Source organism: Lotus japonicus, chromosome 6, assembly GCF_012489685.1.
Source record: "Lotus japonicus ecotype B-129 chromosome 6, LjGifu_v1.2".
NCBI lineage: Eukaryota > Viridiplantae > Streptophyta > Magnoliopsida > Fabales > Fabaceae > Lotus > Lotus japonicus.
In genome coordinates this window covers 51,355,926-51,380,793 of record NC_080046.1, presented here as the reverse complement: position 1 = coordinate 51,380,793, position 24,868 = coordinate 51,355,926, and the positions used below count along the sequence as shown (strand labels likewise).

General features: G+C 35.0%; 2 protein-coding genes across 4 annotated transcripts in view; both read right to left on the bottom strand.

Moving 5' to 3' along the window:
* Positions 1-664: 664 nt before the first annotated feature.
* LOC130723288 (lysine-specific demethylase JMJ18-like) lies at positions 665-7,868 on the bottom strand. 2 transcript variants are annotated; one of them, XM_057574278.1, is made up of 12 exons: positions 7,561-7,868; positions 7,222-7,311; positions 6,333-6,404; positions 5,970-6,047; positions 5,357-5,869; positions 5,041-5,262; positions 4,485-4,646; positions 3,430-3,789; positions 2,252-3,275; positions 2,049-2,152; positions 1,692-1,889; positions 665-1,419 (listed from the first exon to the last, which is right to left on the bottom strand). In XM_057574278.1, exons 2-12 carry the CDS (start codon positions 7,261-7,263, stop codon positions 1,072-1,074), a joined length of 3,123 nt encoding a protein of 1,040 aa, XP_057430261.1. In that variant the 5' UTR covers positions 7,264-7,311; positions 7,561-7,868; the 3' UTR covers positions 665-1,071. The 2 variants fall into 2 exon arrangements, with proteins under 2 accessions (XP_057430261.1, XP_057430262.1); XM_057574279.1 differs by lacking the exon at positions 7,561-7,868 and having other exon boundaries at positions 7,222-7,512.
* A 7,268-nt stretch (positions 7,869-15,136) lies between these two features.
* The window catches only part of LOC130722279 (protein EMSY-LIKE 3-like), a 14,703-nt gene continuing 4,971 nt past the window's right edge, over positions 15,137-24,868 (bottom strand). The window contains exons 2-10 of one of the 2 annotated variants that reach the window (XM_057572965.1): positions 24,082-24,233; positions 19,370-19,578; positions 19,167-19,276; positions 18,798-19,047; positions 18,171-18,392; positions 18,011-18,079; positions 15,829-16,071; positions 15,670-15,738; positions 15,137-15,565 (exon numbers count right to left, since the gene is read on the bottom strand). In XM_057572965.1, the coding sequence (XP_057428948.1) occupies positions 15,446-15,565; positions 15,670-15,738; positions 15,829-16,071; positions 18,011-18,079; positions 18,171-18,392; positions 18,798-19,047; positions 19,167-19,276; positions 19,370-19,578; positions 24,082-24,187 (1,398 nt within the window). In that variant the 5' untranslated portion in view covers positions 24,188-24,233 and the 3' untranslated portion in view covers positions 15,137-15,445. The remainder of the gene's footprint in view (positions 15,566-15,669; positions 15,739-15,828; positions 16,072-18,010; positions 18,080-18,170; positions 18,393-18,797; positions 19,048-19,166; positions 19,277-19,369; positions 19,579-24,081; positions 24,234-24,868) is intronic. The other variant, XM_057572966.1, reaches the window with a different exon arrangement.

Sequence of the window (24,868 nt, the reverse complement as noted above, 5' to 3'; positions counted from 1 at the left end):
TTACTATTGCCCAACTACAATACGACATGTGGACTGAAAATTTGAGTTGAGAAAATTATCACATTAAAAAACATTAAGGTCACGTGTCGTTCTTACATAAAGTTTCATGTGTGCAATTTTACTATTGTTCAACTACAATATGATTAGATTTAGGCTCCAGGTTCATCAAATGTGAGGGTTGCTAACGGGGGTTGACATAGGTGGATGGAGGAAGGGGTGGAAGTTGCGGTGAATGCAGAGGGGGAGGGTAGAGGTTACCGAAGGTGGGGGCAAAGACAAGGTAAGACGACGGAGGGTGGCTATGGTTTTTAGCAAGAAGAAAAAGTTTAAGTGCCGGAGGGGGTGGGGGTGAGTGTACCATTAGGTGTGGCAGTTGGTGTGAGGGGAAGAGGAATAAGAGAGGAATAAGTGTATATCCTGTTTATCTCCTCACGTTGATATCAATACAATTTATGCTTTCGAAAAAAAAATTAGCAATATCCAATGACCCTCCTTATATTTCTTACCACTTTTCCATCAATTCTCCATTTTTTTCTCTCAATCCAAACCAAACAACTTAAAAATCACCTCATTTTCCTCTCATACTCTCTCCTCTTACATTTTTACCACTCATACACGTTCCTCCTATTTTTCCTCCTACCTCCAAAAAAAAGTATAAAAGAAATTAATGCAGGATGTGGCGATTCGTGCATGGCTGTTTGCTTGAGAGTTGAGTCGATGATCATACATTCAAAATTCTGAGCAGAAGAAAATGCATTCACCATGTATTTCCCCTACTTTTATCACTTATTGCAACAACTGCATGTGATTTTCTGTGTATATACAGATTGAAAAGAGAATAGAAATAAATATAACCCTAAATCCAGCAACACCTAAAGGCTAGACTGTAAAAGGAAAAATGCAAAGGAAAGTTTGAAATTAGGTCATTGATTGTGGGCAAGTAGCAAAATTTTGTCTTGGCTTCACCCAGCAACTTCAGTTTAATTTATCCCTGAAAGAATGGCCCTAACTAATGACTAAATTGAAATAAGACTATCCAGGATCAGAAAGAATTGTGATCACTTTTCCTGTTTATCTACAGGCTTTCTGGATCTCATCAATCAGATCTATCAATGCCATTCTCCACTGAGAGCACTGTGCATCAGAGCTGAGTAACTTATGCATTGTGCTTAACTCATCAGGACTTGCCCTTTGTAGTATTTGTTTCATCTCTTCAAGGGAATGGCAACTTCCATCTATGTTATCTTTTGGCAGCACAATCAATTTGATACCAAAAACTTTGGTATTGACATTATCTATAGAGCTGCTAGAACCATATGTGAGCTTTATGTTATCAATGAAACTGCCTGAAGATGCAAGGAGAACTTTGTGATTCCAGTACTCTACACACTGATGACTGGGATCTTGAGCTTCAATAGCCTGAAAATGTTGGTCAGAATGTAATCGAACATCAGGAGCGAGAATGATTTTCCAGGGAAAGATTCTAAAAGAGTTATTTAAGAGTTTACTAAATTAATCAAAATTAATTCAGAAGTTGATTAACATGCTTGACCAAAATAAGCTGTGTTAATCTTGTTCACACAATTTGGTAGAGATTTGAACAATGTGACTTTATTCAACAATTTAACAGGTGATATTAGTGTTAACTAAAGTTGTGGAAAAATATATGTGAGATTGATGTGTTAAGTTACCTGAATAAAGGATGGTGAAAGGAAGCCAAACATTCGAAGACCATTAATCCTTTTCAGAAGCTCTAAGGGAGGAAGTTCCAGCTCACCAAGATTCTTCCGCCTCATGATTTCATAATTTAGTCTCTTGAGAACTGATTCCCAACACTTATCCGCTGAGATATCTGTGAAAGCCTCAGTTGGATTTTCCTCCATGGTAACCTGAAATATATTTTACGAGAGGAGAAAGAAATATACTTCAGTTAGACATGTCAATGCAATTAAAACCAGCAAGTTTTCATAATAGAGATCTAGAAACAGTGACTTATCACTATGAATTCATTTTAAAACCTAAAACAGATAAAAGGTCGGGAATGATACCTTGAAAAGAGGGCCAAGTAATCCAGCATCAATGACTTGACAAATATAGCTAGAAATTCTTGTTGGATCAAGAATGTTTAAGAAGTCAACTCGACTTGTGAATCCTTTAAAATTTTATCAAAATATACAGAGGTTAGAATTCGGAAAAGAAAAAAATCAAAAGTAAAATCTAGGCTGGGAAAAGATCCTACACTGTGGCATACCTTTGGGATATATCGTGTGCTTACTGCACCACAGCTTTCCACAAACAACAGAACCCAAACTTATAAGCTTGACAGAAGCACCAAACATTTGCATTAGGCAGCTTTCACGTGCCAAAGATATGCTTGTGCTCGTAATGTCTATGACTTCATTTTTTAATATACTGTTGGGTTGCTTTCTTGAATCTGAATCCATTTGCAGGTCCACCTTATATTTTACACCATCAAATGTAGAAGAACGGCAAACATCCCTTGAACATGATGAAAAATCTGTCTTCACAATAGAAGATGAGAGTGAGAGAGACAGGTCACCCTCTCTGGCCTCTGAACAGTGTACTTTTTCCTCTATTTTAATCCGCTTATTATCATTTTCACTTTCACCAGAAACATCAAGATTCAAGTCCAGAAAACCTCCTTGATCCACCTTCTCATCATTGTCTAAGACCATTTTATTATCATTAATGTTGCCGTTATGACTATCAATACTGCCACCACGTAATGTGCTAAAAGTTACAAGGTGACACTCAGACTGCATCATCTCTGAAGTAACATGACTATAAGGACTGCTAGGGGCACTTAAATTTGACTTAACCTTGGCACCTTCACAACCAGCTAAGCTTTCCCCTTCTTTAATATCCTTGGTTCGGTACATGTCTCTCTCCACATCTGGTTTATCAATGCAAACCTGATTGGCATCAGCAGAAACCATTCCGAAGCTTTTATTTTTCCACAACTCAACAGCAGATGATTCTCCTTCTAATACTTCAACCAGTTTATTTAGCTCATTAACAGTATATCGAAGCAGAACAAATTTTTTGTCCATTTCACAGGAGCAGAACAACTTAGCATGCTTAAGACAAGAATATCTGTCAGGAGAGCACTCACAACCTACAGCAGATAGGTGCAAGTCATAGAAGCAAGAGAAGCATTCTCTTTCCTTGTACAAATCAAAGTCACTGTCCATCTTGCGCGACGTGAAATGACTTGGAAGACGGTCTAACCTCTCTTCTTCAATCTTTATCCTTGTCTGACACAAATAAGGGAAACAAGAAATATAAGTAAAGAATCAGATATTTTCATAGTATCTAAAATTATATAATAAATGAGAGTCAAAACTTGTGGAACTTTCAAAACTAGTGGAAGTGGGTATGACCGAAGAGGAGAGGGTGGGAGATCATTACCTTAACTGCCCTCGTAAGAACTCCATCTTTCCCACAGACACTTCTCCATTTCAAATTTTTTGCAGTTTGAAGAGTTGGCTCTGCAAGGGCTTGTACAGCTTCCAGTGCTGACCCAAATAACAGCTTGTCATGTGACAATGATGTCTTACGGCGTTGTACACTGTAAAGGTCGACTGCATTCTGGCCATGCATTAACCAATCAACAGGAGCAACATTCACTGCCTCGGCACAGTTGAAGCCACAATTGAAGCCAGAGTGGTATGCCCTTGGAAAGGTAATGACAAACTCCCCAGCATGCTGAACAGTGCGATATACGGGCACTCCCTCAGATTTAAGAATTGAAGGAGATAACTGAGTGACCTAGTCAAAGAAGAAAACCATAACCATTAGAATCATTATTCAATTCCCAAACTTTGAAGATATGTACCGTACATAAATACTAAAACATTTAGCACTTCTATGAGAACTTGAACTGATGCACTTGGCAGTTCTGGAGAAAAACTACTATTATCATTATTGTATATTAGTAGGAATATGACTGTAAAGGTTGAGCCAACTATATAAGGAGGGAAAGAATATAAACAAATTGATATGAATGAGCTTCACTCCAACAACGACAAGATCTGAATGTTTGCGTGTCATTCAGAATACTAATGAAGGATATTTGTCATAATTCTCAATCACCAATTTTTCCTATACACACTAGCAGGGTGGTTGGGTAGAATCTAAAGTGAACTTCAGTTCTTAGGGATCATAACTGATAATTTCTCACTCTTCCGCATAATTTAATACCTAATTCCTGCAGCTTCCACTTTATACTTATAAAGTGATCAGCACATGTCAATCTAAAAGTCATAAAACCAGTTTTCATAGCTTCCATTAGTGCATTGAACATTCCTGGCAACTGCACGCATAAAATATACATGTGCATAAACGAAAATATAATTGCATTCCTGAAATCTCAACATAGAATTTGAAATAATAAAGCAATCAATAATTATAGATACTAGAGAAAAACTGAAACATTAAGGGAAGTGCAAGTGGTCGTATTATACCAGCTCATTGAGTAGATTTGCGTTTTCCTCAAATAGATCAGGCATGTGCTTCCTCATTGAATGTTCAAAAGCAGAAGCATGGCTTCCAGGGACTCCGTACCAAACTTTTGGGTCACCCCAGTGCAGATAATTAAGCGAATAGAGGTGATGATCCTCCACATGCTGTTCCAAGGAGGAAATGATGACAATGTGTTATATTTCTAGGAAACTGTTAGGATTTGTAATGAACGAAATGCAAAATTCAAGACATATGCCATTAATTTTATAGCTCAACATTTCAAATGTCAATATAAATAAGTGCAACCCAGAATATTGACAGTGCTACATCCTGGGGATTCTATTGCAGCAGAATTAGAAATGATTTAATGATGAAGATGTACATAACAGTCCCTCTAGAATCTCAATTGCCGCAAGATATTTATTTATGTTGTCAAGTAAACCTTTGAAGAAATAGAAGTTCTCTAAAATAAACAACAGATGTCAAAAGTTTCAAGTTTCAAACTTTTCCTTAACCATAAATTTAGACAAGGAAAAAAAATTAATTTTCACCACTTACCCAGCAAAATGATGAAAAGCACATGCCAACATACAGCCATGGCACTAGAACTCCTGAGATGTCACTTCCCTCAAAACTTAGTACAGAACCTGGCAGTCGGGGGAAGTTATTTAGATTCCATCCAGACAATGCATATTGATCCAAATCACTCTTATTCAAGGACGATGCCTTAGGAAAACCACTTCCAAGTGCTCCAGTTTCCAAGTCAGCTCCATAATACACCTAGAATATAACCGAGTAAGTAACATATATACTGTGTTGCACAATTATGTGACAGTAAAGACCAATATAGTTGTCAATGGACAATAACCATTACCTCAACCTCGTCAGTTGGTTGTTCAATTATTCGCCAGTATTCACCTTCAATTTCCTCCTCAGAGGGCTCCCATCTCTTCTGGTGGTTACTTTCACTATTTTTTCCATCTTCATTGGCATCATTCAACCCGAAGTAGCATTCCTTAAAAAACTTAGCATATTGCTGAAAGTCTTTAAGCGTGAAGTCTGACCCTGATTGAAAGCCAAATTTCTCTTCAGATTCAGGAGCACTGTCAACTTCAGAAGCTGAATTGGCAAGTTTCCTACAAGTGCCTGTTTTGGAGTTCTTTCGGCGTTTTCGTTTCCTTCCCCTAGTCTTTTTCCTCATAGGTTCCCTATTTTGAAGTAAATCAATTTGCTGAATACGGGTGGGAAACTTAGCATTTTCCCATACATCTTTCTCCTTAAGAGGGCAGGGTGGAACCCAGCAAGCTGGAGGGACGATCCTACATATGCCATGAGGTTCAGCTTGGGGGCGAATCTTTGCTATGTAACTGAGTGTGTCTTCAAACTCCTAATTAAAAACAGTAAAATAAGAAATAAATATTACTCAAAATACAACATTACTGCCATAAAAGTAACCAAATGGAGATGGTTATAAAAATAACAAGTACTTCGATAGTTGGATAAAACACAGGTGCTTCGTCAATTATAGGCCGACACGGTTCAGCCGGATCCCATCTAGCTGATATCTGCAGCATGACAACAAAGTCCAACAAGTTAGACTCTCCTCACGATTATCAAGAAAAGTATTACTCATAATTTTGAACCATACTAGAAACAAGTTTATCAAATTCAAGAAACAGGAGGGGGAGGGGGGGGGGGGGTAAAAAATAACTAAGAAAAAAATATCAAGCACAGGGTTTTAATTCCATTCAAATTTCATATTCCTATTTTTTCCAGAGACAAGCAGGAAAAAATTCAAAGTACTTTTCATTGACCAACAAAGCATGAACACATTAGACATTACTGCATACCTTTCTATTTCTCAGACTGTCAGAAGACTCAAGTGTACTATCATTTTTTGGATCGTGCCCAAGAGGATTATCCTGAAAAATATGTAAGAATGCAAAGTTTGTTAAAATTAGTAGCCTCAGTAAGTAGTCATGGAATAAACAGTGAATTGAAGCAGATCACAACTAATAATTTTACAATCCACGTCTAAAAGAAATCCAGCAGTAAATGATTGAAAATATAAACACCAAACAGAAAATTATATATATTGAAATTGAAAATCAAAGTTGTTAAATGAGAGATAGAGTCATGCATTCATATTACAAAAACAGGGTTTCATTAGTCAATAAAGTTTTAAGTAAGACGAAACAATGAGAAAAACATGAAACCAACAAGTGAACTTGAATTTGAAAGAGATGACCAAATGATTCATCCCAAAAGCTTAAAACAAAGGCAATACATGAAAAAATTCTAATCTTTCCAAACCCCACAAAAGAAAGAACCCATATAGCATAGCACATACATCAGAAAAAGATCAAGAGCCACTAAATGAGTGAACTAACAATTTAACACCAACCAAACCAAAAGTATTAAACAAGAAAAAGAAAACAAAAAACAAAAAACAAAAAACAAAAAACAAAAAACAAAAAACAAAAAACAAAAAAAACAAAAAAGAAGAAGAATCATGGGCAGAACGAAAAGAAAAATAATCAAACAAAGGGTAAACTAACATAGGAGTAGCAACAATTTTGCAAATTCAATAAACAAGAATAATATGATCATCAGCAATTGTGATCCACAGAAACAGAGGATACAAGATTCGATCAGAGACATATACATATTCCATGCATGTATAAAATCCACACTTCTGAATCAAAGACATCACACATTGCTAGGGTTTGAAAATCTAACCTCTTTGGCATCAGGATGTTCAACCAATTTCAACTGTTCCATTCAATTGAAGATTATGATAAAATAGCTAATTGAATTGAATTGTTATACCTGCAACAAAAAAACAGAGACCCCTTTAACTAACATCATCATAAGAGTTCATCATGATCAAGAACACAACAACCCAGAAACAGCTTTCTACTTCTCAATTACCAAAACTAACTGCCAAAACACAAAACCTTAAAAAACAGATAAAAATACACAACAAAATCACAAATCAAGAGAGAAAAAATAAGGATTTTTATTACTTAATTAGGATAAAAAAAAAAGGATGCAAATGCAGAACATGAAAATACCCACCCAATGCAGCAAAAGCAAAAGAGAGTTCGGTTTGCTCTCACGTTGTGATGATTGCGTACAAATGAATGAAACAAGAGACAATTCTTGTAGAAATCAAGAGAGTGAAGAAAACCTAAATGCAAATTCAATTTGCATGAGGCTACAAAATTCTGTGAAACCCACCTGACAACAATTTTTACCCAAATTTTGCAAAAAAAAAAAAGGTAAAAATAAATCCTATGAATCTTGGAATCTAATGCTATAGAAAAATCAAGCAGTTGGAGAATTGAAAAAGAAGAAATAAATTTAATTAAAAGAAATATAGAAAGAAGAAAGAATTGACTGGGTAAAATACAATAGTTTTAATTTGACAGGTGGACTAGGAAACATAGTTAATAAATAGATATGAATGTGGAGGATATAGTTCCATGTAAAAGATAAAACCTATCAATACATTTCAAAAGATTTTAATTTATTTTATATATATCATAAAGAAAATTAATGAATGTTATTATCTTTGCCAAAAATATATAAAGGGCACGAGATATAGAAAGTGCAACCTGTGGGAGGCTAAGATACTAGTTTGATAGACGCGTAGTGTAGGGTGTACTTGCTTCTTGAACTTTGAACTCTTCTTCAAATCTCTTTTTATTTGGTAGGTTAAGAAAATAACAACAACAAAGCAAAAAAGTAAAGAATTCCTAAAGTAAATATTTTAGAATTTTAAATATATAATTTGTTGGGCATTCGAATTAGAGATGGATCAAATCAAATCAAATAGATATAAAAAATGTTTATTAAGAATCACATCTAATTAGGATGCATTATTTTATTAGTTTCATATCTAATTCTGGATGTCTTGTCGCTTACGTATCCTCCCCCTTCTCTAGTAGTTATTTGACGCGGGAAAAGAAGGTGTGGCTGATGGGTAAAGCAGTGGACTGAAAATCTGTCCACCGCGATGAGGATGTCATATGTGACCTACCTGGCTTTAAAGTTCTTGCGATTTTCTGTTTCTCGTTTTATCTACGCGAGGTTTTCGAGGCATATTTCAGTTTCGTACAAGATTCAATTGTTGTGTTTCTTTTCTTTGTTAGCTTTTGGCGGGGAGGTTGATCTGGCGGGTTTTGGTGTTTTCTCTTCTCCTTTGAGGGGTGTATGCACCTTTTTATTATATCTATTGTTATCAACAAAAATAATAATTAAATTTAAATTTTAAAATATTTAAAATGAAAAATGAAAAAATGTGATAGTTTGATAAATTTGTAAAACTTTTTATACTTCCAATTCCAATACACATGACTTAAACTTTTATTTTATTACATTATTATAAATTATAAATATATTATGAAAAACTATCAAACAAAAAATATGATAAAATATTCTTGCATATCTTGTGTAAAAAATTGTCTTGTAAGTATATATAAATTAAAGATTAAAAAATATAAATTAAAATCAAAGAGTCAATTCGTACAAAATATTAAATAAATTTTTATTTTTAATTAAAATAAAATCAAAATTAGCTTATATATAAATGCATCTTTTTTTACTTGAATAGTAATTAGATGTTCATCTTTAACAATTTTTCGTCAAGTTAATGTTCTAGCAAATTATCTAGTTGAAATTGGTGCAATTCTACTGTATGTCATTATTTTTGTGGATTCTCCTCCAAATAGAGGGACATTCTAGGCTTGTAGTTATTTTGTTATTCTTATTTATCTTTTAATTAAACAAATTACGTAAAAAAAATATGAAATTGGATGAGAAAGAAAGAGATAAATACTAAAAAAATATAAGATAAAATGAAAGAGACAACTCGAACGAAAATAATAAAATAAATATATAATACATAAAATATTAAAATAATATAAAATATAAAAAAGAAATAAAGAAGTTGGATGAGAGAGAAAGAGTCAAAGGTGAAGCCGCTATAAGCCTATAACGCACGCAGTATTAACGGAAAGCGGTGAAACAAGCAACAAATCGATTCCTCTGAACCACGCAGAGAGAAAGTAGAAAACAAACAAACACAATAAAGAAAGAAAAATATGATAAAATCAGAAAGAAACGTATAAACTTTTTCTCTCTGCTTCTTCTGTGGGTCCTGTCACCAGTAAGTAATGTACTTGTTCTCTGCTCTAAATCTAATCATGAACATGAATCAGTCCCAAACTCCCAAGTGGAAGATGTACTTGTTGTTCCTGTAAAACAAATAAACAATACTAGTATTACATATGAAATATTATTGTATTGTATTCATGGTTGATTGAATTAGAATTTTAGATCTTACTAACACTGCCAATACGGGCTACTACTCATTTTTTTAGAGGTGTATTTCTTTTAAAAAATACTAAATAATAATTATGATATTTACCTATCACAAGTGAAGTTGTCAATTTTTTTTCTCTAAATTTAGTCAAATATATTAAAACTAAACGGGCACATAGGCCAAAATGTCAGAGCGAACAAAAACATCAAGCCCCGGCAATCCCTCCTCTGTATATCCAAATTCCAAACAAAAAAAGAGGAAGTACCTCAAGCCAAAAAGGCAGCAGCAAAATTGTCGAAACGACAAACAAAAGATATATATACATCCAAAAGTGAACGACAATCAAAAATAATTAAATCCAAATAAGAATGGTCTCTGCTCCGACGTCTCCACCACTGGTACAGTTGCAGAGAATCAATTTCAAAAACAGTGTGAAGTTGTCATTGCATTCACCTTAAATAATTTATTAATTTAGAAAATACAAATTTTTTATTCACTAAATACTCCATAATCTTATTTCTCTTATCCATGAGAGGTTCATATTCCACGCATGTATCAGTATTTTAATGGACATTTATCTTCTTATTGTGCGTAATTGAGATATCCGACTTCGCTATATTCCTTGTGAGGCCAATGGTCTTGCATATTGTCTTGCAGGGTTGGGTGCTAGCAAGCAATTGGAGCTTACCAGCCTTGATGATCCCCCAAGGTAGTTGTTCCGCTGTTGTCTAGGGATTCTTTAGCTTTGTAGTTTTGTCTTTATTTTCCATGCAACAAAATAAATTATAAAAATATGAAAAAGGAAAATTAATTATTTTTGTATATTTATAAAGAACAATTGGAAATAAATTAAAATATTTAAAGTGATAATTATTTTTATTTAATATCACATAATTGTTGTTTGCGAATTGGTTTGGTTTGAGACATTTTGGGTTTTAGTTCGTTTTGGAACTTTTTTATTGTGTCTTGCTGGTACCCTTGTGCTATCTTATATACAATATTTATGTTGGCCTTTAAAAAAAATCTGTGTCCTGATCTTTCATTTTGTTTGTTAGTGTTGTCATGATAATCCTTGCGATTTATGGATTTAAATTATTGCTTTTATTCAATAAATATTTTTGTTATAAAAAAGAATTGTATTGATAAGATTTAAAATTATGGTGGCACGTGATCACGAGGGTATCCTTCTTGTTGCTAGAATGCTACATGTAGGCCTTGTAATGGATGCTATTGTGGCGAAAGCGTCATGTTTTCGATTTGGTCCATGTCGCTGGGCTTCCATCCTTTCGTTTTTGAAACGGATTGCAGACTCCTTTTCCAAACTTGGTTTACCACGTCTCCGTCAAATTCCTACATTAGTTTCATTGTCGAGGATTGCAGGTTGCTGGCCCGAGGATTCTCCTATATGAACTTGAATCATTTAAATCGTCAATGTAATCAAATGGTTGATTTTATGTCAACTTTTTTTATAGCATGCCCAATAGTGTTTGGATTGAGGATGAATCTCCTATAGCCGAAATCTTATCTTGTCTTTGGATTCTTGTACTCATGCTGATGTTAATTAATGAAAGTTGAAGCTTTGATGTAAAAACAATTTATTCATATGTAATCAAATATTATCATAATTCAATATTTTAAAAAATAATATAAACATATTCAAATTAAATAGAAAAAATTGTGCAATCTCGTGCATTGCACGAGCTACTTACGTACTGGTTTCTAATATGTTTTTTTTCACATTTCGTAAAAAAGAATAGAAAATTAAAACCTCATAAAGAGACGTACTTATGGCATCCGCCAACAACAGCAAGCTCATCCCATCCCATCCACTGGGTGCACAATAGCCACAAACCTTTATCCTGTTGTGCTCCAAGCTTTGCCAAAAAATCAGCACACGCATTTTCCTCCCTCAAAGTGTGATATATTGGTTTTTTAAATGTTGATCCATTGTAAGTTTCACCCAATAATTCCTTTAAATTTTATTGTCCCGCGCAATTATGAGATTAATTTATATGCACTAACATGTAAAAAGTTTTACACTATCATTTAATCACATCTTTCTATTTCATATTTTAAATATTATTAAATTTAATATTAATTATGAACTAGAAAAATGAAGGGATGTGATTGAATGATTATGTAAACTTATTTACATTGTCAGTGCATAAAAATTAATCTCCGCGATTATTGAGGTGCCAATGCGATTTTTTTTTAACTGACAATATGATCTGCTGGCCGGTAGCCCCTCTGCTATCATATAATTATGATCAAATAGTTCACAAGATGAGCTTTTTGACAGGCATAGCCATTGGCCTACTTCTCGAACGACAGTTACTATATTTGATCTATCACACAAATAACAAAGAGGACCGTAGCAATGGATCTGATTTTTTTAATTTTATATTTTGTCAAAAAAATAAAATAAAAAGTTACGTTAATGAAAGTAAATTGGCTCCAGTCTGTTCCGGAATGATAACTTAAATGATAAGAGATAGAAGATATGTGAGTTGGGTGAGGAAGGTCCAATAAAAAAAAATTACTTTAGTCTCACCGGTAAAATTGAACACAAAAAAGAAACAATAGGAAAAAATCATACACATAATTTTACAGTCACAACAAAGAGAAAAAATCAAACCAACTACAACAGAAAAATAAAAAAAAAAACTCTTCATGTTTAGTATATAAAATCCGAGTCCCCAAATGAAATATCAAGGGGTAAGGGTTTGTGTCATATGAGTTGGAGATGGGAAGGTTCGGTGATCAATTCTTGAAAGGAGAATTTAAATGCTTTCTGATGTAAAAACAAGTATATAAATCCGAATATCAAGAATTAGGATTTGAAAATAAAAAAAATGGTGAAAATAAAAACAAAAAATTGTCAAGAAGTATTAAAAAATAATACCTAATGAAAAATTTAACAATGTTCGTATTATATCATTGAATTCAACTATAAGGACGCACAGATTAATTGAACCTATTTTTTCTTTACAAGTATAAGAATAAGAATATATCATTCTAGAATTTTATACAAAATCTAAATTTTATTTATTTAAATTTAATTACACATTTTTTATACATATTTTGAAAATTTACTTTTTTTGTTACAAGAAGAACACTAACAAAAATCGACAGCTAGCCTAAAGCATCAAGGTACAACAATGCAAAAACAAATGAAGGAGGTTGCTTCCAGGATACACATCATATTTAAAATTTACTTTGTTCATATCATATTTACATTTTCGATTTTTTTTCATTTTAATTTTATTTAAAGTGAAAGTTTTTTTAGAATTTCATATAATATTTGACTTTATTAAGTTTATTTTTTAAATGAAGCAGAAAAAGAATTATATATATATATATATATATATTGTTATTGCTTTCCTTGAGTTCTGCATTAAAGGGATTAATTAATAGAAAACGAGTTATTTTGTCTTCCAAATGTAACAAAAAGAAAACGAGTTATTCTGCTGCTTATCTTGTCTTAAGTTGTGTAGAAGGTTCTCAAGATCTCCAACTCTCTTTTCTTGTCTCATGTTCCTTTTCTTTTATTTTCCTTTTTAATAATATTTTTCCTTTCCTTTTTTTTTTGTCCTTTTCCTTCCTTACTGCCCAAGAATATGTTTGAACTCATGATACAAGATTGCTTTTGCTTCCTCACGTTGGTTTTTCCAAGTCCCACGCGTATCCACAAAGAAATATCACATTTGATTTTTCTGACATGGTCTTGTTGCCTTTCTCATCCTTAGGTTGGGAAGAGAATTACAACTGCAAACTACACAACGTGGATATGGCAAAATTATTTTTTATATATTGCATAATATTATATACTAATTGTACCCACACAATCGGATTAGGGCATTCCACCCCAAGCAGGGCACGAGTCTTCACAATTACAAGCCATCTTTGATGAATCGGATTAGGGTGATTTATCCCAAGTAAAAGTGGTGATTCATCCCTCTTTAAATTCGGTTACAAATACAAGGTCCATACAAAAAAGTATGAACCCTCTCATTTGACCAAGGACCACAAGTAACAACAAAGAGGTAATCAATCTCAAAAATATAGGAGTCAAGGACATATATAAGTAAGAACCCACATGATAAGAGTGAACAAATATAAGATAAAGATGAGGAGGAGGAAGAAAGGAAAACACATATTCACTTGTAGCCACTTAGCTTCATTATAATAGTGATCAAGGTTTCCACACACTTGTACTAACATTATACTTTATAACCTTTGTGAAAACATCTAACACCTACCATGAGGTCCTGGTGAAATTCTCCCAAATCCCAAGCAAAGAAAGGGAGATACAATGATGACAAGGAGTACATAACGTTGAAGCTAGAATCATCAGCGATTTGATGATGAAGATGGAGGAAATACAACAGGAGGACAAAAACGTCAGACAGAAGAATAAGGAAGGAAATCCTAGAAAAAAAAAACAGGTAGATGCAACGATAGTTGGAAGACATGCAAGAATAGAAAGATGGAGAAGGGGAAAACTCTTCGAAAAGTTTCAGTAAGGGTAAAGGGAAAATGACAAACATTTCGTTGGTGGAAACATCCACCTTCTAGGCAGCAAAAGCTAAGGCTCCTAGAAACATTTGACTAGGAGCGAAGCAAAGACAATACTAATAGAATTTTTTTTTCGAACCTCATGCTTATCGCTCCCTCCGAATCATAGCGGACAATTGATTAGGCGAATACAAGAAGAAGAAAAATGAAGATTCCAGACGTTGACGCAACCAACATAGGTCCTTCTCTAGCGACCAAAGTCATCATAGTAGCTAGAAGTACCTCAGATAGATATTGTAGAATTTGAGGCTTAACGACTAGGGGTGAGTTTAGAGTGGTCAGAAAAAGACATTTGAATAGTAATGATGTTTACATGGCACTCACTATAGTATCCACATCAATTAATGAACCCTCCATAAGCTCATTCCGTTAGATTTTGGACGTCCCTCTACCATAAGGATCAAATAGTCACACATCAATAAATTCAAGGCCAAAACATTGCTCATTTTAAGAACGAGAGACTGAAATCGCACAATTACAAGTGCAGTTAAACCTAATGATAAATATCAGAGGAGTTCGGGAGTTCATTGCAATTCCCTTTACCCTTATTTAATTTATAAATAAAAGATTACTATTTGACCTAATTTCAGAACATATTTATTAATACTCACATTGTAATTACGGGAAATGTATTTTTATCATTTCATGCTTTGATGACGACATGCTTCTAAAAATAGAGTGATTAGCATCACTAGACACTTAGGCAGTGATTGTTTGAAATTAAGGAGCTTAAAAAGGGAAGTGAAAAATATGGAATCGAAACAACTTCACACATGCAACACTAATAATCAGTGGATCAAATCCTTTCATCCCAAAACATTGTACTTCTCTCCTATTTACACTCAAATTTGCAGATTACCAGGCATATGGTGAAATGCTAGCTTTCAGAAGTGAACTTTACAAATCGACCAAACTAATCTAGTGCTGAACAAAATTCCTTATAGACACCGAAATTCCTATAACATGTAATTCAATTCAAATCGCATATACAAAAATCTAGAACTGAACCGATGCAAATTCCTATACTCAGCACGTAAATAACGTCCACAATATTCTAATATTTTAGACGAAAGAAATGTCAGATAGTACTGCAATCTGGTATGAATATTGAGAAGTACCACTTTCACCATCAGAAAGATCTGCAATTCTTTCAAGTGCATCAATAAGAGACTGCTCATGATCCTGCATTTAAATCATTATTTATTATTACCATTTGCTAGACAATAAAAACAATCAGTAGCTGGAAGTGTAAGAAATGGCAGACTGAATTCAAAATACACCCTTACCTTCAATACTTTCTTGGCTTTCTCAATTTCAAGTGCATCAGGATGATTTGCACTGAATACCCTTTCCACCTAGCAAGTTCACTGGGAATTTAAATATGTGCCATAAAAAGATCAAACAATCTCAGATCAAAGAGTATTTTGATTGAACTATTCAGTCACCTCTTTGACCAGTGTCTCAGTGTGAAGTATTTGTATATCATCTGGGGCCTTCTTTCCTATTCCATTCTGTGATGGCAAAAAGTTTTTTCTGGATTGGCCCTTCGTGGCTCCTCTACCCCTTCCAGCTCCTGGAACACTATCACGTCCTGTAGACCCATTCATCCCACGACCAGATGCACCAAAACCCCCATGATTATTGATACCGGGATCCTCACCTACCCACTGAAAATCTTCAGGAGAGATCTGCATTTACAAAACAATGTATATAAGGAGCTAGAATAATATAGTGCCAAGAAGTGCTAAGCATATCAAGCAGATGGCAAATCCACATTCTAAATATTATTTGAGCATTCAAGATAAATAAGGAGCAATGCTTCAATCCCATGAAAATCAAACAAGCACCAGAATTCAGGGTATATAGGGAAAGCTTTAAAAAGTCAAAATTCTGTTTATCTGAGTATATGTTTCTTTTCATATGGTACCAGTAGCTGCAGCCATTAATGTAGACATGATACCACATTATATACTGATTCCTAGATTAGCCCAGTTTGAAATCTCAATTTGGTGCTGAAAATGAAAAGGTTGTACTACGTGCCAAAAGTGATATTAAGTAAACAAAAACTGACAATATTCAACACAAGGTCATTAACAATATTTTAGAGCAGTCATTTCCTTACTTGACATTTTAAGTGAAAATATATTTCATCAGTATAGTCAATTTCATTATATTAAATGCCTGCTAGTATCCTTTAAAACAATTTTAGCATTTTAAATCATGCATTTCCATTCTCCCTGTTCCCACAGTGCTCAGTTGAAGATTGGTTTAGAACTGAGAAAGAGACAAAGGATCAAAAGCAGTGCATATATGATATTTTAAGGTATATGTGGAGTACCTAAGACTAAGTCCTAAAGATGTTGTGCTTCAAACCAACTAAAAGAAATCTAAGATAAAGAGCTGTTGACAGGATAGTGCTTCATTGGTCCATTTAGTAGATCCCCTCCAAAAACAATTACCATATTAAGCAGCACCTTAGAAGGATATAGCACTGGGACATGCTATTATTTATGTACGGTGACAGGTGTCATACCAGTGTCAGTATAGACATTACTAATTTAGTGCCTAGTTTTTCACGATTATTAAATCAGGACACAGTGCTAAAGCCTAAAAGTTTAGTTTTATCCAACACACCCTAACTCTCATTTTTATTCCCTAGAATCTTAGTATCTCCTTACCTATTAGGTAAGACTAAGAGACTAATCTCCCATGTATGGTTAGGCGCAAATTAAATTGTTAGACATTGAGGTTTAACGATTTTAGGTTAGATACCAATTCATAAATTGGTATTGTTAACATCAGTCCTTAGCCTGATGATTAGAATCCAAAAGTAAAAAGTTTTTATTGGGAAATGAAGCATTGATTGCAATTTTGCACATCCAGTGAAACAAACTTTTCCTTTCCTAATAAAAGCTCTCAACTTTTGTATTCTTATCATCAGCCCTTAGAGCTGATATTGACAAATTGATAATAAATTAATTCAGAGGCTTCAGAATCTTTTTATGATAATAATAAACAATAAAGACCATTTGTTCTTTGTACTAACGCACAGCCAAAGGCATTAAAACCTCTACAGAACTCTAGCCAAAGATGTTAAATAACAAAGCGTTCTCAATCATTTTAGATATATCATATACCCAAAATCTGAAAATGTAAACCATCACACAAGCATGAATTTATTTAAATTCCTAATAGACTACTTTAGCAATGTTAAAGAACTTTGTTCTAAAAATATGAAATATTCATAATTAAATATTATTTAATTGATAAAATGAACTTTCTTCTGCAACATTCATGGTAAATCACTTTTAGGGCTCATGAGAAGACTAGAAACCAGATCATAGAAAAAAGACAACAAACTCATTTTAAAGTGACATGGAACATTATCAGAACTCAGCAATTTTTTTTCTTGAGCGGTGGCCCTGGTGGGACCATCGGGGTGAAAGAGGAAAGTCAAAAGAACATGAACTTCTCTTTGTCCTCATACTGCTTAAATGCCACTTAAGTTTTCTTAAGAAGTCCCTAAGTTTTCTAGAACCATAGCTTTGCAATGATAAATTATTGCTAGGGGATTAATCGTAACAAAGCACACAAGAATTACACCACAGTTATCGGTAGCAGATATACCTCGGACAGATTAACCCATTCCCATGTTTCATTTGCCCTCCCCATGTCATAGACCAGATTGTGTCGACCCTGAAAAGTTAAAAATAAAAGTAAACATGTCAGCTATAAACTAATTGACATTGACAAACTAATTTTCAAATAATTGGGGGGCTGCAAGTACATCAATTGGATTGTAGTCAGAGATAACAGCTTCATAGAAGTTATTGTCATCAGGCCATCTTGTTCGTACTCTCCTACCGATCACTGAATCAAATGATGCAACTCCCTCGGCAAGCTCAGCCATAACAGTACCAGAAGTAACTCTATCTGGCACTTGATTCCTTCCACCTGATCCTAATAAAGGATATTGTTTTTTTGAAGATACACCTGTCAAGACTTGGCCCTACAAATAAAAGCCAAAATAAGAAACTTAATGTTGCTGATGTATGTATTTTTTGTTAGTGACAAATAATTTTTTCAACAGCTCAGATTGGGATAAGACCAAGCTCGGTGTAGATAAATAAAGAGCAATGTAGAGGAATTTAATGTTTAAGGTGGGTATCGAGCGGGTTTTCTCGCTTTTCGATTTCAATGGGGGTAAACACTTTAGGTTTTGGATCGGTGTTAAGCGCTTTTTCGTGCTCCTTGGTTGTTTCTCGTGGGTTTTGCTATAGTGGCAGAGTTTTATCAGCTTTTTGCTGTTAGGTTACTGTACCCATGTTGAGAGGGGTTGTTTCTCAACACTTTCTACTATATATTATATATATCTTTGAGCTTTCAAAAAATAAATATTATAACATTTACTAACAGGTTTTTGCTTCTTTCCCTTAGATCCAGGGACAGATCCACGTTTTGCAACAGAAGATGGCTGGGGGGATGCAGCAGAGGGTTGCGAGTGAAATGGAGGAGAAGGCCCACCAAAAGATTGTGATGGTACAGAGGGTGTTATCTTCGGCTTCTTACGGGATGCAGAGACTGTGGGACTCGGAATTGAATCATGAATAGCCTGTCCAGTACTCAGCACACCAGGCTGATGGCCTCCTGTCTGTCTCCACTCCCTAAAATCAACACGAAATGAAATACTGATAAAAAAGATAGAATGTGTATACGGAAAAAGTAAAAGTCTGACTTCTAAACAATTGACCAAAAGAAACCATGTTTTGAGAATTTATCAGACCTTATTCTATGTATGACATCATCAGCATTAACACGGCCTAGAAGTTCCCTGTGTTCTTCATTTGATAATCTTAATTCTTTTCTTAGGTCTGTAATCAAAATTTCCTTCTCCTGAAGAAAATGCATGCCACTTAGCAGTCATTTAAACCAGATGAAACAAATTAAAAAATATTAGATATGTGAAAACAAAATAATAAAATGTACCCAAGTAATGGCATCAGCTTGAGCCTTAAAGGCTCGCAGAACTGAACTGTAAGCTTCCTGCTCAAGTTGGTGAATTTGAGTTTCCATATCAATTTCACCATACATCCTGGGGTATGAAATTGAACCTACAGCAGATCTTCCATTCCCAGTAAGACGTGCCCCTCTGGGAATTCTATTTTGATGTGTTGGTGGAAGGTCATCATCAGTTCCTGCAATCATCGGATCAAGTGAACGGATATGAGAATAGCAGCCAGACAGGACCATAGATCCTAAAATATGCATAACGATATCTTACTAAGGCCATAAGGAATTGTATACTAGCGTAGCATTCAAAAATGGAAACTGAGGACAACATTTCACTAGGTAAGAGATATTGCAGTTAGGGGAAAAAATATTGTCAATGCAACAAATTTTCACCATTGGACAATGCAATCAGTCTGCCACATGTCAGTGTTACACTGAATGGCACAGGGAATCACTTAGACAGTTTTGTGTCTAAAAAAAGGGGCGTAAAAGATATAGACATGAAAGAATCTTGAGTGCGTTAACATTTGATTTAGAAAAACTCAATCCTTGCTAACAGCAGGATAAACACTTCAGCACGTTTCTTCTTTCTGAGTCTGAAAGTTTCAATAAACTACTTCTCAGTCAAGACTTACTAACCAGAAGAACTTCTCAAACCGCTGGTGTGATCACTGCAACAGACCAGGTCATACTCGGGAAAGTTGCTGGAAAATTATTGGGAGGCCAGCACATCTAAAGGGTGGCAAGTCAGGTCCTAAAAATCAAAAATCTTTCCCTACAGCTCATGAGGCAGAAAAGACTTCCTTGAAAAAGGAACAAGTTGAAGAACTCATAAGGTTGTTAAATTCTAATTTTTTATCTGGCACTCCTAGTGGTTCTGTGGCACAAATAGGTAATTTTTCTACCCCTAGCTCCCTTAATTGCACCTCAAATATTCATGCACCATGGATCATTGATTCAGGTGCTTCAGATCATATGACTAGCCTTTCTCCTTTATTTAAAACCTATTCTCCTTGTTCTGGAAATGGAAAAATTAGAATTGCAGATGGTTCTTTTTCCGCAATTGCAGGGAAGGGGAAGATTACCTTATCCAATAACATTGACTTAGGAAAAGTTTTACATGTGCCCAAACTATCTTGCAACCTTCTTTCTATTAGCAAAATCTGCAAAGATTCCAATTGCAGTGTGACATTCTTTGACACTCATTGTGTTTTTCAGGACCGGATTTCGGGGAAGATGATTGGCAGTGCTAAGATGAAGGATGGACTTTACTACTTTGAGGATACTTTCGGAAATAAAGCAGCTCAGGGTCTTTGAGGTATGAGTTGCACCTCTGTTAGGGACCAAATAATGCTCTGGCATAACAGACTAGGGCACCCGAATTTTCAATATCTTAGGCATTTGTTTCCAGATTTATTCAAAAATGTTAATTGTTCTTCTCTTGAATGTGAAAGTTGTGTTCTTGCAAAAAATCAAAGAGCTCCTTATTATTCTCAACCTTATCATGCATCTAGACCTTTTTACTTAATCCATAGTGATGTTTGGGGGCCTTTGAAAATTACAACTCAATTTGGAAAAAGGTGGTTTGTAACCTTCATAGATGATCACACCCGGTTGTGTTGGGTCTACCTTATGCATGAAAAATCTGAAGTTCCTAATATATTTAAAAGTTTTTCACAAATGGTAGAAACTCAATTTGACACAAAGATCTCCATTTTGAGGAGTGATAATGGAACTGAGTACTTCAATCAAAATCTCAATGAGTTTCTGAAAAATAAAGGCATTCAGCATCAATCGACATGTCCAAATACTCCTCAACAAAATGGCACCGCTGAAAGAAAAAATAAACATCTCCTTGAAGTAGCTCGTGCCATTATGTTTGAGAGTAATGTTCCAAAGTATTTGTGGGGAGATGTTGTCCTAACAGCAGCCTATCTTATAAATAGAATGCCCACTCGTGTGTTGAATTATCGCACACCTTTGGAAAATTTCAAAACCATTTTTCCAGCATGTCGATTACATACTGATATGCCTTTAAAGGTGTTTGGTTGTACAGTTTTTATGCATAAACCTTCCACATCTCGGTCCAAACTAGACCCAAGGGCAGAAAAATGCATTTTTGTTGGCTATTCTCCAAACCAAAAAGGGTATAGAGTCTTTAATCCTATCACAAAGAAGCTTTGTGTTAGCATGGATGTTACCTTTCTTGAACATCAACCTTTTTTTCAAAAAAATTCCCTTCAGGGGGAGAATAATAATGTGAGTGAAGACAATTTTTTGCATGAACCGCTGCCCATTCCTATTGTACACACGGAGAATACAAATTTTATTGATGAATGCAACAAGGAAGAACATGTGGAAACAAGTCCTGAAATTTCTAAAGGAAATCTTATGCCATACTTAGGTGGAGCCCAAACAGAGAAAGAAATACCACAGTCAAAAAAGGAGATCAATGTTTATACTCGAAAGTATCCTAAAAGGACCAAAGACCAATCCATCATCTCTGCACCAAGCCAACCAGAAATCCCGGAAGAAGGCCAAGTAGGAATACCACAAGAAATTCGAGGTAACACTGACATTTTCACTTCTACTATTGAACTACCCATAGCTATTAGGAAAGGAACCAGAACCTGCACCCAAAAAACAGAAAAATCTAGCACAAATCATCCCATTTCCCAATACGTTTCCTACCAAAATCTTTCCCCGAATCACAAAGCTTTTACCTCTAAAATAACAGATCTGTTTGTGCCTAGAAACATTGGGGAAGCACTAGATGATCCCAATTGGAATTTAGCAGTCTTAGAAGAGTTGAGTGCACTGAAAAAGAATGAAACTTGGGAAATAACAGACCTGCCACGTGACAAAAAACAGGTGGGTTGTAAGTGGGTATTTACCATTAAGTGCAAGGCCGATGGAAGTGTAGAGAGGTACAAGGCGAGATTGGTGGCAAAAGGGTTCACTCAAACTTATGGAGTAGACTATCAAGAGACGTTTGCTCCAGTTGCTAAACTTAACTCTGTTCGGATTCTTATATCCCTTGCTGCAAGTTACAACTGGCCTTTACATCAATTGGATGTAAAGAATGCTTTCCTTAATGGGGAGTTAGAGGAAGAAGTGTTTATGAGTCTTCCCCCCGGATTTGAAGAACTTGGAAGAAATAAGGTGTGTAGACTAAAGAAGTCATTATATGGGCTGAAGCAATCTCCAAGAGCATGGTTTGAGAGGTTTGGAACAGTGGTAAAAGGGCTTGGATATATCCAAAGCCAAGCTGATCACACATTGTTCTATAAACATTCAGCAGATACTAAGGTTGCTATCTTGATTGTATATGTTGATGATATAATTCTTACAGGTGATGATAGCTTGGAACTCAAAAATCTGAGGGAGAAACTTGCTAAAGTTTTTGAAATCAAGGAACTTGGCCCATTGAAATACTTCCTTGGAATTGAGTTTGCAAGATCAAAGGAAGGTATCTTTATGAACCAGCGAAAGTATATTCTGGATCTTTTAAAAGAAATAGGATTACTTGGATGCAAAGCTGTAGAAACACCCATGGAGCCCAACTTAAAGCTGCAACCAGCTGAAACAGAAAATATGGTGGACAAAGGAAGGTATCAGCGACTAGTGGGAAGGCTAATATACCTATCTCACACCCATCCAGACATTGCCTTTGCTGTAAGCATGGTAAGCCAGTTTATGCATGCACCAGGTCATGAACACTTGGAGGCAGTTTTCATAATCTTAAGATACTTGAAGGGATCACCTGGGAAGGGGCTTCTTTATAAAAACCGTGGGCACCTTCAGGTAGAAGCCTACACTGATGCAGACTGGGCAGGGAGTGTGACAGACCGAAGATCAACATCAGGCTATTGCACCTTTGTTGGAGGAAACTTGGTTAGTTGGAGAAGTAAAAAACAAACCGTTGTAGCAAGGAGTAGTGCAGAAGCTGAATTTAGAGCAGTTGCTCATGGAATTTGTGAGGCATTATGGGTGGAAAAACTTCTACAAGAATTAAAGGTTTTCAATTCTCCTCCAATAAAGCTTTATTGTGACAACAAGTCTGCAATATCTATTGCACACAACCCGGTCCTACATGATAGAACCAAGCATGTCGAAGTTGATAAACATTTCATCAGAGAGAAGATAGAAAGTGGGCAGATTTGTATTACATATGTTCCCACTGCAGAGCAATCGGCAGACATCCTTTGACAACATAACTAGCAAGCTGTCTATGGAGGATATCTTTAGGCCAGCTTGAGGGGGAGTGTCAACAGACTGTGAAATAGAGCATTTAATGCTCTTAATTAGTAGTTATATTTTTGTCTGTATATAATTATGTTGTTTCCTGTTTGTACTTAGTTTATTTTAGGTAGTTTCTTATTTTCATTTATTCTCCTTAATTCTCTCTTTAGTCAAGGATTTCCTTCTTTGACTTTGATCAATCACATTATGTAATTCCCTCTATAAGAAGAGGAATCACTGTACAGTTTTTCATATCAATAATATTACCAAATATTTCAACTTTTTGTCTATACAAGGTCTAATTTATCATAAAATATTGTTACTAATGATTATTGGGTAGGACCACATGTTAGAGGATATATTGAGAAGAGTGTGGCTTCCTAGCATTTCTCATCACAAAGTGACGTTTGAATATGTGAAGCCAGTTAAAGATGAATCGAGCTTACGAGAAGGACAGCATATTGCGAACTTTTGGAGGAGGTGGCATATCCATAAATAAAGAATTGGAGAAGAAAGATATACGCCTCCTAGCATCCAAGTTGGATGGTACATCCATAGCAGACTCCTTGACAGTTAACAGTAAATGAAGCCTTTTTATCTGTGAAGAACAAAAGAGCAATGAAGTGAATAAATTATAACATATGTAAGAAACAAGTAATATAATTTGATGTAGCGCGGCTGGCTGCGCGCTTCGACGATGATGTCGCTCGTCGAATGAGCCCGATCGGATTTTAGCCCATCTAATCAGTCTCGGGCCCGCAAAACAAAATCTAAGTATTTTATTAGGATTTTATTTATTAGGATCTTTAATTTTCAATTAAGATCTTTTAGGATATTATTTATTTTTTGTTAGAAACTTATTTATTTCAATTAGGATCTTTTATTTTCAATTAGGATCTTTCAAGATCTTATTTCTTTTTGGTTAGGATTTTCTTTCTTTTCCTATTTAAGCAATTGTAAGGCATAGCCTATTCAGTTTTTTGATAATAAAATTTAAGAGTTTTCTCTTCTTCTCTGGTGGATTCCAGTGTATTTTCTAGGGTTTTAGCGCTTGCTAATTTCCTTTATGGTGGATTCCAGAAACCTTTTCCTTAGAATTTGCGCTTGCAATCCTAGTACGACTTCCGCTGCATCAAGTGGCATCAGAGCAGGCTTTCTCCTGTCTCCTTTCTTTGCTTGATCAACCATGGAAGATCAACCATTGACCAAAGCAGACCTGAAGGATGTTACCGC